This window comes from Phaseolus vulgaris, chromosome 5, assembly GCF_000499845.2.
Source record: "Phaseolus vulgaris cultivar G19833 chromosome 5, P. vulgaris v2.0, whole genome shotgun sequence".
Lineage (NCBI taxonomy): Eukaryota > Viridiplantae > Streptophyta > Magnoliopsida > Fabales > Fabaceae > Phaseolus > Phaseolus vulgaris.
The window spans coordinates 1666105-1678091 of NC_023755.2; the positions used below are offsets into that span (position 1 = coordinate 1666105).

At 30.2% G+C, this 11987-nt stretch overlaps 1 protein-coding gene across 2 annotated transcripts; it reads right to left on the minus strand.

Moving 5' to 3' along the window:
- Positions 1 to 5311: 5311 nt before the first annotated feature.
- Positions 5312 to 9903, minus strand: LOC137834729 (uncharacterized). Of its 2 annotated transcripts, none has more exons than XM_068642888.1 (7): positions 9840 to 9903; positions 8126 to 8229; positions 6963 to 7030; positions 6654 to 6767; positions 6387 to 6549; positions 5630 to 5782; positions 5312 to 5544 (listed from the first exon to the last, which is right to left on the minus strand). In XM_068642888.1, exons 2-7 carry the CDS (start codon positions 8198 to 8200, stop codon positions 5518 to 5520), a joined length of 600 nt encoding a protein of 199 aa, XP_068498989.1. In that variant the 5' UTR covers positions 8201 to 8229; positions 9840 to 9903; the 3' UTR covers positions 5312 to 5517. The 2 variants fall into 2 exon arrangements, with proteins under 2 accessions (XP_068498989.1, XP_068498990.1); XM_068642889.1 differs by lacking the exon at positions 9840 to 9903 and adding an exon at positions 8587 to 8611.
- Between the last annotated feature and the right edge of the window lie 2084 nt (positions 9904 to 11987).

Below are 11987 nucleotides of genomic sequence, written 5' to 3' on the forward strand. Positions count from 1 at the left end.
TATGTTATATTAAATAATAAATTAAGTTTTTTTTTAGATTTGAGTTAATTAAATTGTTGTAAATAATTATTTTCAAAAAAAGTAAAATAGTTAGGTTATATATGTAAAAATTGTTACATAAAAATAAATAATTAAAATATTTAAAAATACTAAATAAATATAAATTTTAAAATTAATATTTAAATAAAAAATAAGAAATATATAAAAATTTTAAAATATTCAAAATCTTAAATAAATACAAATCTCAAATATTTAATGTGATATTTAAATAAAAATATGAATTCTATAAAATTCTTAAAATATTCAAAATCTTAAATAAATGCAAATCTAAATATTTAAAGTCTTATTTAAATAAAAATTTGAAATATATAAAATTCCTAAAATATTCAAAATCTTAAAATAAATACTAATTATAAATAATTAATGTCTTATTTAAATAAAAATATGAAATATATAAAATTCCTAAAATATTCAAAATCTTAAATAAATACAAATTCTAAATATTTAATGTCCTATTTAAATAAATATATAAAATTTATAAAATATTCAGAATTTTAATAAATATAAATATAAATTCTAAATATTTATATGTTCTAAAATATTCAAAATCTTAAATAAATACAAATTCTAAATATTTAATGCCCTATTTAAATAAATATATAAAATTTCTAAAATATTCAAAATTTTAAATAAATATAAATTCTAAATATTTATATGTTCCTACGTGTAATCCTCTCAAATTCGCGTATTTGTATGAAGATGTCAATTTGCTACTCACCCGCTCCTCCATCCGTAGAGGCACATCCAAAATAGTGGAAACAAACAACGTAAACAACCCCAGATCTCATTACAACCTCATCCCCAAAAGTAAACATGACATTAATTAGAAATTGATTAAGCTATCATAACACATTGATGGAGCTTTTAAATACATGTTATGTGAAGTACCAAATTTATTAATTTGTAAAGTTTTCTTTTCTGTTTGTTTTTGCTTTTTGGAAATTTTATCCATTTTTTATTTATAAAATTTATCCTATCAAAAACGTAAAACACATTAAATATGAAATAAGAATATGTTAACTTAAAAATCTTAATACATATGTACACACCATATTTAATATGATAAATTGGTTATCATCTTATACAATTGGAAATCAAGTCACTTTGTTATATAATATAAGGTAAAATAACACACTCACATGTCATTATTGATGAGTTCTAAACAATTTATCTGAGATAAATTGTAGGCTATATATAATGTTATATTTATAATAATAGATTCACTTAAATTTAATCAGTATTTTTCATAATTCTCTGTATAATATATAACTAAATGGTGTATAATATATAACTAAATGGTGAGGGTATATTTTGTACGTGGATTAATATGAAAAGTTAACCAAATATATTTTAAAATATGTCATCATCTTGTTCATCTTTATCATAAAATTTATGATCATCACCATACTATTGTTAGCATCATTAGATATATATTCATTAGATATATATTCATAATTAAAATCATTTTCGTCTTCATTGTGTACTACTTATTCATATTCACCTTCATTATCACTTAATTGGCTAAGTAGTTCATTATTGGTAGTTTCTTCCTGTACCCCTATATTTTTCTTCCTGCACCCCCACAATATCATGCAAAAATCATATTGTCCCTATTATTTTTTAAAAACCCCAAAATACACTTAAACTGTACTTATTTTTTTACATTCCGGATCATGGAATCCGAAAATTTTTTGGATTGACACTTCCGGTAAATTTTCAGATCCACCAATCCGTAATTCAAAATATACATTCCACGTTAAGAAATCCATCATTCAAAAAAAGCATTATGGATTTACCAATCCGTAACACAAATATGTATTCCGGATTCAAAAATCCATAATTAAAAAAAAAAAAAAGGATTATGGGATTCACCAATCCATAACAGAATTAGACTTTCAGATTCAGCATTCTGGAAATCAACAATTTATGCAAAATTTGCTTCCAGAACACCCCCTCATCCAGAAAACACAATTTATTCAATTATGGATTCATGAATCCGGAATACATTACCGGATCATGATATCCAGTAACTCCAAAATCTCCATAACCACCATGTTTCTAAAAAAACTTTACTCTTACCTCTACAACCCAAACAACACTTCGGCAACATAATGTACTCCTCCATCTTGCCTCGAACAACTACAAAAACCCTCCACCAGTGATTAATATTCAATGATGAAGATGATCAGTGACAAAGGAAGTCCAGCATGGTGTTCCTTTTCAAAATTAGAAGTCAAGGTTAATCTTGGGATATTTAAAATTGTGGGAGTGTAGGAAGAAGAATGTGGGGGTGCAGAAAGAAGAAGCCTTCATCATTTAACACAAATTTAGTATTTGAAAGACCATCTTGATATGTAACCTCCACCAGTGTATATTAATTATCAACCATACTTCTTCCTTATGTTTTAATGATAACCCACCAATCTATTTTTTCTTAATTTATTAAGGATAAGGCATATAATATACACTGGTGCAAAAAAAGCTTTAAAACAACAGCTATTTCAACTCTAAGAATGCGACTTTATAGCCGCCTTTGATCAGCGTGTAGTCTTATGTTTAAGAGAAAAGAAGGTGGCTATTTAGCCGCCTTCTTAGATGGAGGCAAAGAGGGCAGCTATGGTCAGAGTCGCCCATATAAAACATATGCATTAAAAAAATCGCGTCGCTGTTGCGCACTAATTTCACGTCAGCATCGTCCGCAACGTTGCACATCCCCTGCGCTGCCCCTACTCCCGCATGGTCGTCGTTCTCCATTCCCGCACTAGAACCCACACTGACCGCCGCATCTCGCAACCCCACACTGTCAAACAAACGATGGTGGTGAAGTGAGGCGGCAACGACAGTAGCAGTGGCGGCAACAGCGACAGCGACAACGGCAGCGGCGACAGAGCAAATGGGGCACAACGAAAACCCAAACACCAGCGTGACAATGGCAGAAAAAATAAATTAAGAGAAACGAAAAAAATACAAAAACCAATGGTGAATAATAAATACAAAACTTGAAACGAATTTACCAATGGCACGAAAATGCAAGCTCGAGGAAGACGAGAGGAAGCACCAGAACATAAGAACATAAGAGAACTATTGAGAGGATTCTTCTTCTTCCTTCTGTCGGTCGGATTTTACTTCAGCTTCCTTCCTCACAAGCTCCTAACTCCTCTTTCCTTCTCGTCTCACTTCTTGGCCTTCTTATAGTCCAGACTCGGTAGAAGGCACTCTGACGCTCAAGTCAGTAAAGGTATTTGATGCTCGGTTGTTCTGTAGAAGGTGACGTACCTGGGTCTTGGAATGTGTGTTATTTATATTACCTTAGTAGGCTTTCCTTATTGGGCCCGATTAGGGAGTTGGATCGCGTTTAGGACTACATTACCTAACTCTTAATCACGAATTAGTTTCACTGACTTGGTTTAAGCGTAACTAGATTTGTGTTGTCGGTTGACCCATTGATGTAGGCCATGATCTTGGTTGACCCATTGATGTAGGCCATGATCTTGGTTGACCCAGTGATGGGGACAGAGGCATGTGACTAGTCGTACGACCTTCGGTACACTTCTTGCACCCCACAAAATGTGAACCTGCTTCTGAATTTTATGTGCAATGACAAAAGGATCCTTCAATAAAAACGTTTTGGATTTTTTTAACACATCTTTTTTATAATCTACCAGTAACCACCATCAATAGTAAAACTACACTAAATAAATATAAGATTATTTTTATAATCCACTAACGAGTGATATCAACGGTAAGACTCACTAAACAGATCAGATTGTTTTTACAATTCACCATTGAAAGTTAGGCTTCTTCTTCCTGCACCCCTACATTTTTCTTCCTGCACCCTCACAAATTTCTAAATCCCGAAATTGGCCTTAATCTTTTATTTGAAAAAGTCCCCGTGGTTACCGAATATAGGGATCTGGAAGTGTGCTACGGATTCATCAATCCGGAATTGAATATTTTTTTTTTCCGGATGATGGGGTGTTCTGAAAGCAATTTTTGCATAAATTATTGATTTCCGGATTGCTGAATCCGGAAGCCTAATTCTGTTACGGATTCATGGATCCGAAATGTGTTTTTTAATTACAGATTTCTGAATCCATAATGCATATTTCTGTTACGGATTGGTGGATCCGGAATGTTTTTTTTTAAGATGGATTTTTAAATGTGAAATGCATATTTTGAATTACGGATTGGTGAATCCGAAATTTTACTGGAAGTGCCAATCCAAAATTTTTCTGGATTCCATAATCCATAATGCAAAAAAATAAATACAGTTCACGTGCATTTTAGGGTTTTTAAAAAATAATAGGGACAATTTGGTCTTTGTATAACATTGTGGGGTGCAGGAAGAAAAATGTAGGGGTGCAGGAAGAAACTTCCTGAAAGTTATCAATTGTAAGGTTTCACTAACAAATATAAAATTGTTTTTACAATGCACTAGTAAAAACTATTTACCATGAGGCTTTACTAAAAAAATAAGATTGTGTTTTACCATCCACCAATGAAAATTGTCACTTATAAGTCTCACGGACAAATATAAGATATTTCTTAATGATCCACCAGTGAACATTATTAATAGTAAGACTTCAATAAAAGATCAAAACATCCTAACAACACATCATATGCATGTTAACAACAATGACATGATTGGTTAGATTGTGGATATTAAGTAAAATTTTATGTTGTAACAGAAATTTTCTAACTTCATATTGATAGTATAAGTCACGTACACTAAGCCATTGAGTGGTGAAAAACTGTAATAGTTATTTGAATGATTTATTTTAAGATAATATAAATAATTAACTTCCTTGTTATATTTATATAAAGTGATTTTGTGAGTACCTATTAAATAACTAAATATCACAACACTATATAGACATTTTTATATTAAAAAATTCATATGCATATGCATATTTTAGTCTTTATTTTGATAGTTAAAACTATGAAAAGAAAAGACACTAAACTTGTAGTGTATTTGGAAAATCATATAGTTCCCAATTATAGGAATTACTTTTCGTATCCTACTAGAAATGTGTAAACATTTCTTATGTATATTCCCAATTACATCACATAATCTAAAATATATTTACTGATAATCTAAAATGCATTTGTAGATTTATATTTTAGATTATGTATTCTAAAAATGTATTTTGAACATTTTGGATCTTACAATTTTGAAATGTATTTCTGAATCATCCAATCTAAAAATATATTTCTGAATTATATCTATAGATACTGTATAACTCGGAATGCATAGTGTATAATTCAGAATAATTTTTTAATCTCGAAATGTAATTCAAAACATAAATAAATGAAGTTTTAGTCCTCTTTTTTAACGCAAGGTGAACTAAATTGAAGAGAATGTCATTAACAAATTTGAAAAATATTATATAATCCTTATCAAGTTTCCAATGGCCTTCTTATATACATAGCCTTCAGGTAAAAAGCCTAGAAAGAAGGTTAACCCGTGAGTTCCTCCATTTGGCCCTGTTGATATTTCAGAAAACAGGAAAAATTAGATCGCATTTCAAACTATAATGCAATATAAATCTTTAGGTGCAAGACACTTAACCCGTGAGATAAATTGCTCAGCATCAGTTCGCTTCAGAAGATGCATTGAATGGCAGGCAAAATTTGCAGTTTTATCATCACTCAGCAGAATGCCGTCTCCAATGTCATCAAGAACCCTTACTTTGATGTAAGGATCTTTTGGTGGTACCATATCCTATTAAAATGCAGATTTTATGACTGAAAACAGACTACTTTACTGTAAGGTTAAATAATCAAATAAGACAACAAAAAAATTCACTTAAAAATTTAAGGTCACCGTCCGTGACCTCAATTTTATTTCATGAAAAATGGTGAAAAACAACTAAAAGAATCATTGAACAATCCGAAATTACATTTAAATTCATTCATGTATAGTGGAGTCATTAGATGCATGGTTCTTAACCACCAAGATTACTATCAACCAATCTCCCCTATTCATTCTGCAAAAGATCTTAAGGTGCACCCAAACAAGTATCTGCATGATAACTCTTGCTTATATTATATTATTAGAGCATAACTAGATTCATAGCATAAACATGGAATTAAAACTAAGGATAATTTTATAGCACAACGAAAAGAAGTTCCTTATCAATCAATAATCACAAACAAGCACCTAGGCTGAAATTACTTAACAAGGCACTGATTACAGACAAAACATCTTGGAAACTATGAAGATGCATACTAAACTCTGTATATCTCTTATGCATGTATACATGTGCATGTCTGCTCGTGTGTGTGCAAGAACGGAAGGAAATGGGGGAAGGAGAGGGAGAGGTTACCACAGTCAGATCAACCAAGACTTTCGACATATAAGATTTCAATGCTGTAGAATGCTTCCTGAAATGTTCTTCCTCCGCATGACAAAGCTTCTCTTCAATTTCTTGAGGAAGCACATGCCCTATCTTCCATACTAAGTTTCGTATTGTTTCTGCTCGATTATACCTACAGAGAGACAAGTTATAGAATCTCAGAATGCAGATAGATTACAAAATACAGTAATAACAATAACTATGCTTGATGGTAAATAGCATTTAAGAGATACTTACACATAGGCCATTAGGCAACGTTTATTTCGGACTAAAGCAAGATGGTGGATTAGGGCTCCATAGTGATCTGCATTTCTTGCTGTTTGGATATCCAAACCTTCTTCCTGTATCTTCCTATTTACACAGAACAGCACATGCTCAAATGGGATAGGATACTGCTATGAATATTCAAGGGAAAATACTAATGTGACTTTATCATCCCTTACTTAACTTTGTAATACGGTTTCATCATACACAAGCTTGCGTTCAAAATATATGAAATAGCACACTCCAATGTAGAAAGGAAGCAGGACAGCACATTAATGTTACCTTATCAGGGACTGAAGTTCAAGGTGATGTTGACTGCATTCTGCAACTACTTGTTGAAACAAGTCACTCTGCAAGATTATTGGCAAAATAATCAACCAAAGTATGCACATAGCCATAGCAATATAAAGAGTGGATCCTGAGTTACAAACCCATGGGAAAAGTCTATGATAGATAAAAAAATAATAGTAAAGAAAATCATACATAAAAAATACTTCACCATCTAGGATGGTGATGTCATAAACTGAAACATAATGAGCCCCAATAGACCATACTCACTGCAATTAGGGTAGCTTCTAGAAGCTTTTTTCCCCTTCAGAGTGGAGAGATGTATGAAAATGATAGAAATGAATGAGACATTTAAAAAGGTACCTAAACAGACCAGCATTTAATGAATTTAAGAAAAAAAGATTTCATATGTGAAATAGCTACTTGAATCCTGAATCAAATTAAAAAGATATCATCCATGCAAACAATTTCAAATTTTATCTCACAACTTTTAAAGGTTCTCAACTTGCCATAGCATACAGAGTTGAATCATACTCACTAACTTGAACCTTTGAAACAGCAAAGAATCATATGTAGTGTTTAAATCCAAAGAAAGTAGTATAGATCATGATACAGCTCCAGTATTGTAGTTGAGGATAAAGGTCATGGTAAACAGCAGGCAATGGAAAATTTAAGAAGAATTAAAACATCATCAGTTAGGTTACCGTGACAGATTCTCATAACACAAATTGCCATCACCAAGAACCAGTAACGTTGGCTGCCATTAGATACAACTAGGATTCCCCAGATGCATAAAACTCAAACGTGGTTCATGCTAGCTTTTACAAATTTATTTCAAGACTTAATAAGAAAATATATCACTCACACAAGAGTACCAATTTTAGAATGTGAACACTAAGGTCAAACTTGATCTCACAAAACTAGTAATCTGAAAACTAACCAAGCTTTATGAGCTCTATTTATGATCAGTTAAGTACTTCTAGACAAGTTTACCCAAACAAGCTCTTGAAGTCATATCTCTAGTCTATGAAACTAGACCCCCACCTTTGAGACTGCAATTAAAGCACTCATAAAGAACACTTGAGTTCAAACATAACCCAACAATTGTAGAAAATAAAAAATAAGAAATACCAATTAAAATGAAGAACTGGACTTACATTGAATGACACAAGCTGGCCTTCATCCCCACTTGCAAATTCTTTCACAAGTTGGCAAGCTGTTCTCCCATACATGTTCAAAGTTCAAACTTCCACTAGACAGCCTTGAAAACAGAAAAGAATAAAATTGACAACCGATAGTGTAAACAGCACAGATAGAAAACAAAAATTATTGGAATGAAAAGGCAACAATTTAGAAGGAACAGTAAAAAGTGGTAACATATAAATGAAAATTCCCAAATTCACATGTAAGATGAATCTCAAAATTAACCAAACATGTAATGTGTGTCTTATTGGGGGCTCAACAAATCGGGCACACGAGCCCAGAACGAAACAAAACAACGAGAATTGAAAGATCACATAATTATTGAACAAATGGAAGCAAAGGATGATGGAAACAGAGAAATGAGTTGAAAATCGGATCAAACACTATAATTCAAAAGCAGAGGAACGAGACTCACCAAAGAGAAATTAAGACAGGGAGAGAAAGGTAATGTTTTTAAGATCTACTAGTGAAAGCTATCAATCGTAAGACTTCACTAAACAAGTATAAGATCGTTTTTCCGATCCACTAGGGAACACTATCAACACTATTACTATTAATCATAAGGCTTCACTAAACAAATAAGATTGTTTTTACAATCCACCAGTGAAAGTTATCAAACGTAAGGCCTTACTGACAAATATAAGATCGTCTTAGTGAACACTAGTGGACGCTATCAACTATAAGGCTTCACTAAAACATCATAGCATCTTGACAACAAATCAGGTGCATGCCAGCAATAGGCAACATGGCCGACCAGATTTTCTAAAAAATGATAAGTATTGTGTTTATATTGTTAAATATGGGCAAACTAAATAGAATAGAGCCTCTTGACAATAGATCATATAGATGCCAGCAATAGGCATTGTGTTTATATATTTGTCAAACATGAGCAGGTTGATCGTCAATGATATGTGATCAATAAAGAAAAATTACCCATAGTTATTATGTGTATGAACAATACTACTCCATAGGTTAAAACAGCGAAGAAATACCATTGAAAAAATCACAATATGGTTTAAAAATTGCCAAAATATCATATACCCAGCAGATTCTCTTTGCAAACCAAAATGTACCTGGTCTCATGATATATATAATTTATGTTAGACAGTTATAACTGTCATCTTTGCCTTGTATTCTCTATAAATAATTCATTTCAAAAAACAATAAAGCTAGCTATCAGTATTATACAGAAACCTCCTTGAAACATCCACTAAGCAAACACGAATTCCTTTCTTCCCTGGGAATTTTTATATCTTGTTGTGATTCCTAGAATTCCTATCTTTCTAAACAACAACCATATCATCCCACTCCACTTAAAAAAAACAAAAAATAAGGGCTTTATCTAGAGTGAATATAGAAGCATAATCTAATACAACCCTAATTTCATTCAAACATCTCAAAAAAAGAAACCCTAATTCCACAGATATTTACAAAAAAAAACTTAAAAAAAGTAGCTCAATAGAAAGCTCTGCAGGTAGCTAGCAGAGCTTATCAACATCAAAAACTACTTTCTAGATATGCACATTATCAATGTTTTGAAATAGAAAATCCCCAAAAACTACTGAAACTCGTCAAATTTAGGTTCATGTGGTCTTCAACAAACAAATTCGAAAGCAATTAAGGAGTTACAATCGATAGCAAGTAGTTGTGTACAGAGAGAGGAAGTACCTTAGAGAGAGACAGAACTGCACACGAGTTTAGTTGAGACTTACCACGCGAGTTTAGTTGGATTGTAATAAAAAGATTAAAGATTTTTTTATTATAAGTCAAAATTAATTTACTTTACTTAACTTTTGAGTCAAATGAATAGAAATAGATTCACCTGTTTTTGTATTTAGGAAACAGATATAATTTCAAATTATTCAAATTCTTAATCTTCCTTAGCTATTTAAATATTTAAAGTTTATTATGTATATATATATATAACATTAATAAAATAATATTTTAGTGTTTATACTTTTTATATTTAGAAAGTTAAATTGTTTTCTATTAACTCGTTATTATAAAATAAATTAAGTTGAGTTGATTATTTTTAACTTGTTAATGATAATATTAAAGTTAAATCGGTCCCCTTAATTACTTAATAAGTGAAGCGATTGAGAAAACTTATTAGAAATATATATATATATATATATATATTTAAATGGAATATAAGTCTACAAAAATATATCATACATGTATTATTTCATAACATCTCTTACAACATTATTTATATATATTAAGTACCATTAATTGCATAATATTTAAAATTTCATAAACATATTAAATATAGAAACAAATTCCTATTTTGTATAAAAAAAAACTTATGCATAATTCAAATTGAATATACGAAGAAAATAAATGAAATAAAATAAATGAAAGAATAATTTTTTAGACTAATTTGAACGAAAATTTATAGCTTAAGCAAGAATTTGTTTGTTTGAGCGAAGATGAGGTCGATAAGACTGATTTTCACTGTGGTTTTCACTTGAAAGAGAATAGAACTAAAGAATAAGTCAAATGGATGGATATGTTCACTTGAGTGAGAATCATCTCACATGAGTGAAAATGTTAGTAAATTACCCTCGAGAGCATACTCAAATCACATTTTCACAAATATTTCTTTAATGAATTACATACTTTCAAAACTATTCAAATTCAACCTAATTAACTATATATTTAAACATGTATAATACATTTTCAAGATTAACCAATTATCTATATCTGCTACCATAAGCTTCTCTTCAAACATTGATAGCTTCCCTTATCGAAATTTATTTATTTCAGTGGAGATTTCAACACAAGTAGGGAAAGTACTCCAAAATTTAAGGACCTAAAGCATAGTATTCAAACATCATCAAAATTCACTATATGGTAAAGTAAGTTGAGAGGGACATTTTTCTCAATGGTCCCCATAAAAAAAAAATTACCCATTATACTATAAATCTACTAGAGGGTTAAATTTTACAATAATTAAAAAATATAACTTAAATATAGACAATATATTACAATTACTTAGAAAAAAATATAAAATAAAATCTATATTCTCTTTGAAATATTGTTCTTGCACCTTTACTTATATTTGTTTATATATATATAATCATTGCACTTCACAATACAAATAACACATGTAAGTGTAAATTATTGAAATACATTTTTAACATAAGAAAAATATATAAAAAAAATTACATTTTAACAAACCGCAACAATTCAATTTAATTTAAATACCAACATACAACAATCATATAGACTGCATATGGATCTATAGAAAGACATGTATTAAGTACGACCTACCAAAGACTAACACTTGATCCAAACCATTACTTAGATTTACAAACAAACTTTAGAATAATGGATCATGATAAGTTCATTTAGAAATCTCAACCTAATAAATTATACATCTTAACATGCATACTCTAACCAAAACTGAAATAATACTCAAATTTTAATATTAGTTATTTTTTTAAACTAAAAATTAAAATAAAAAATAATTTAAAAAATTATTCTTTTTTATTATATTATTTGTAAAATGTGAATATGTAATTGTTTTTATTGAGATTGAGTTGGAAATTTTTAAGGAGATGATCATATGGCTTTCTTAACAGGAATTTATGTTGACTAATTGAAAAAATAAGGACTTCACCTCTAGAAGATTTTTTAACGTTAAGTCAATAAGAATATAATATAAAATACTTTTTTAAGTAAAGAGAGTACAATAGTGAGTATGAAAAGTTCAGTTTAAGGAGACATTGAACAACAATTGTAAGATATAAATAGATTTTATAATAATATTGTGTAATCGGGGTTAAGTGTTTCAAAAATTACTTTAAATGTGCA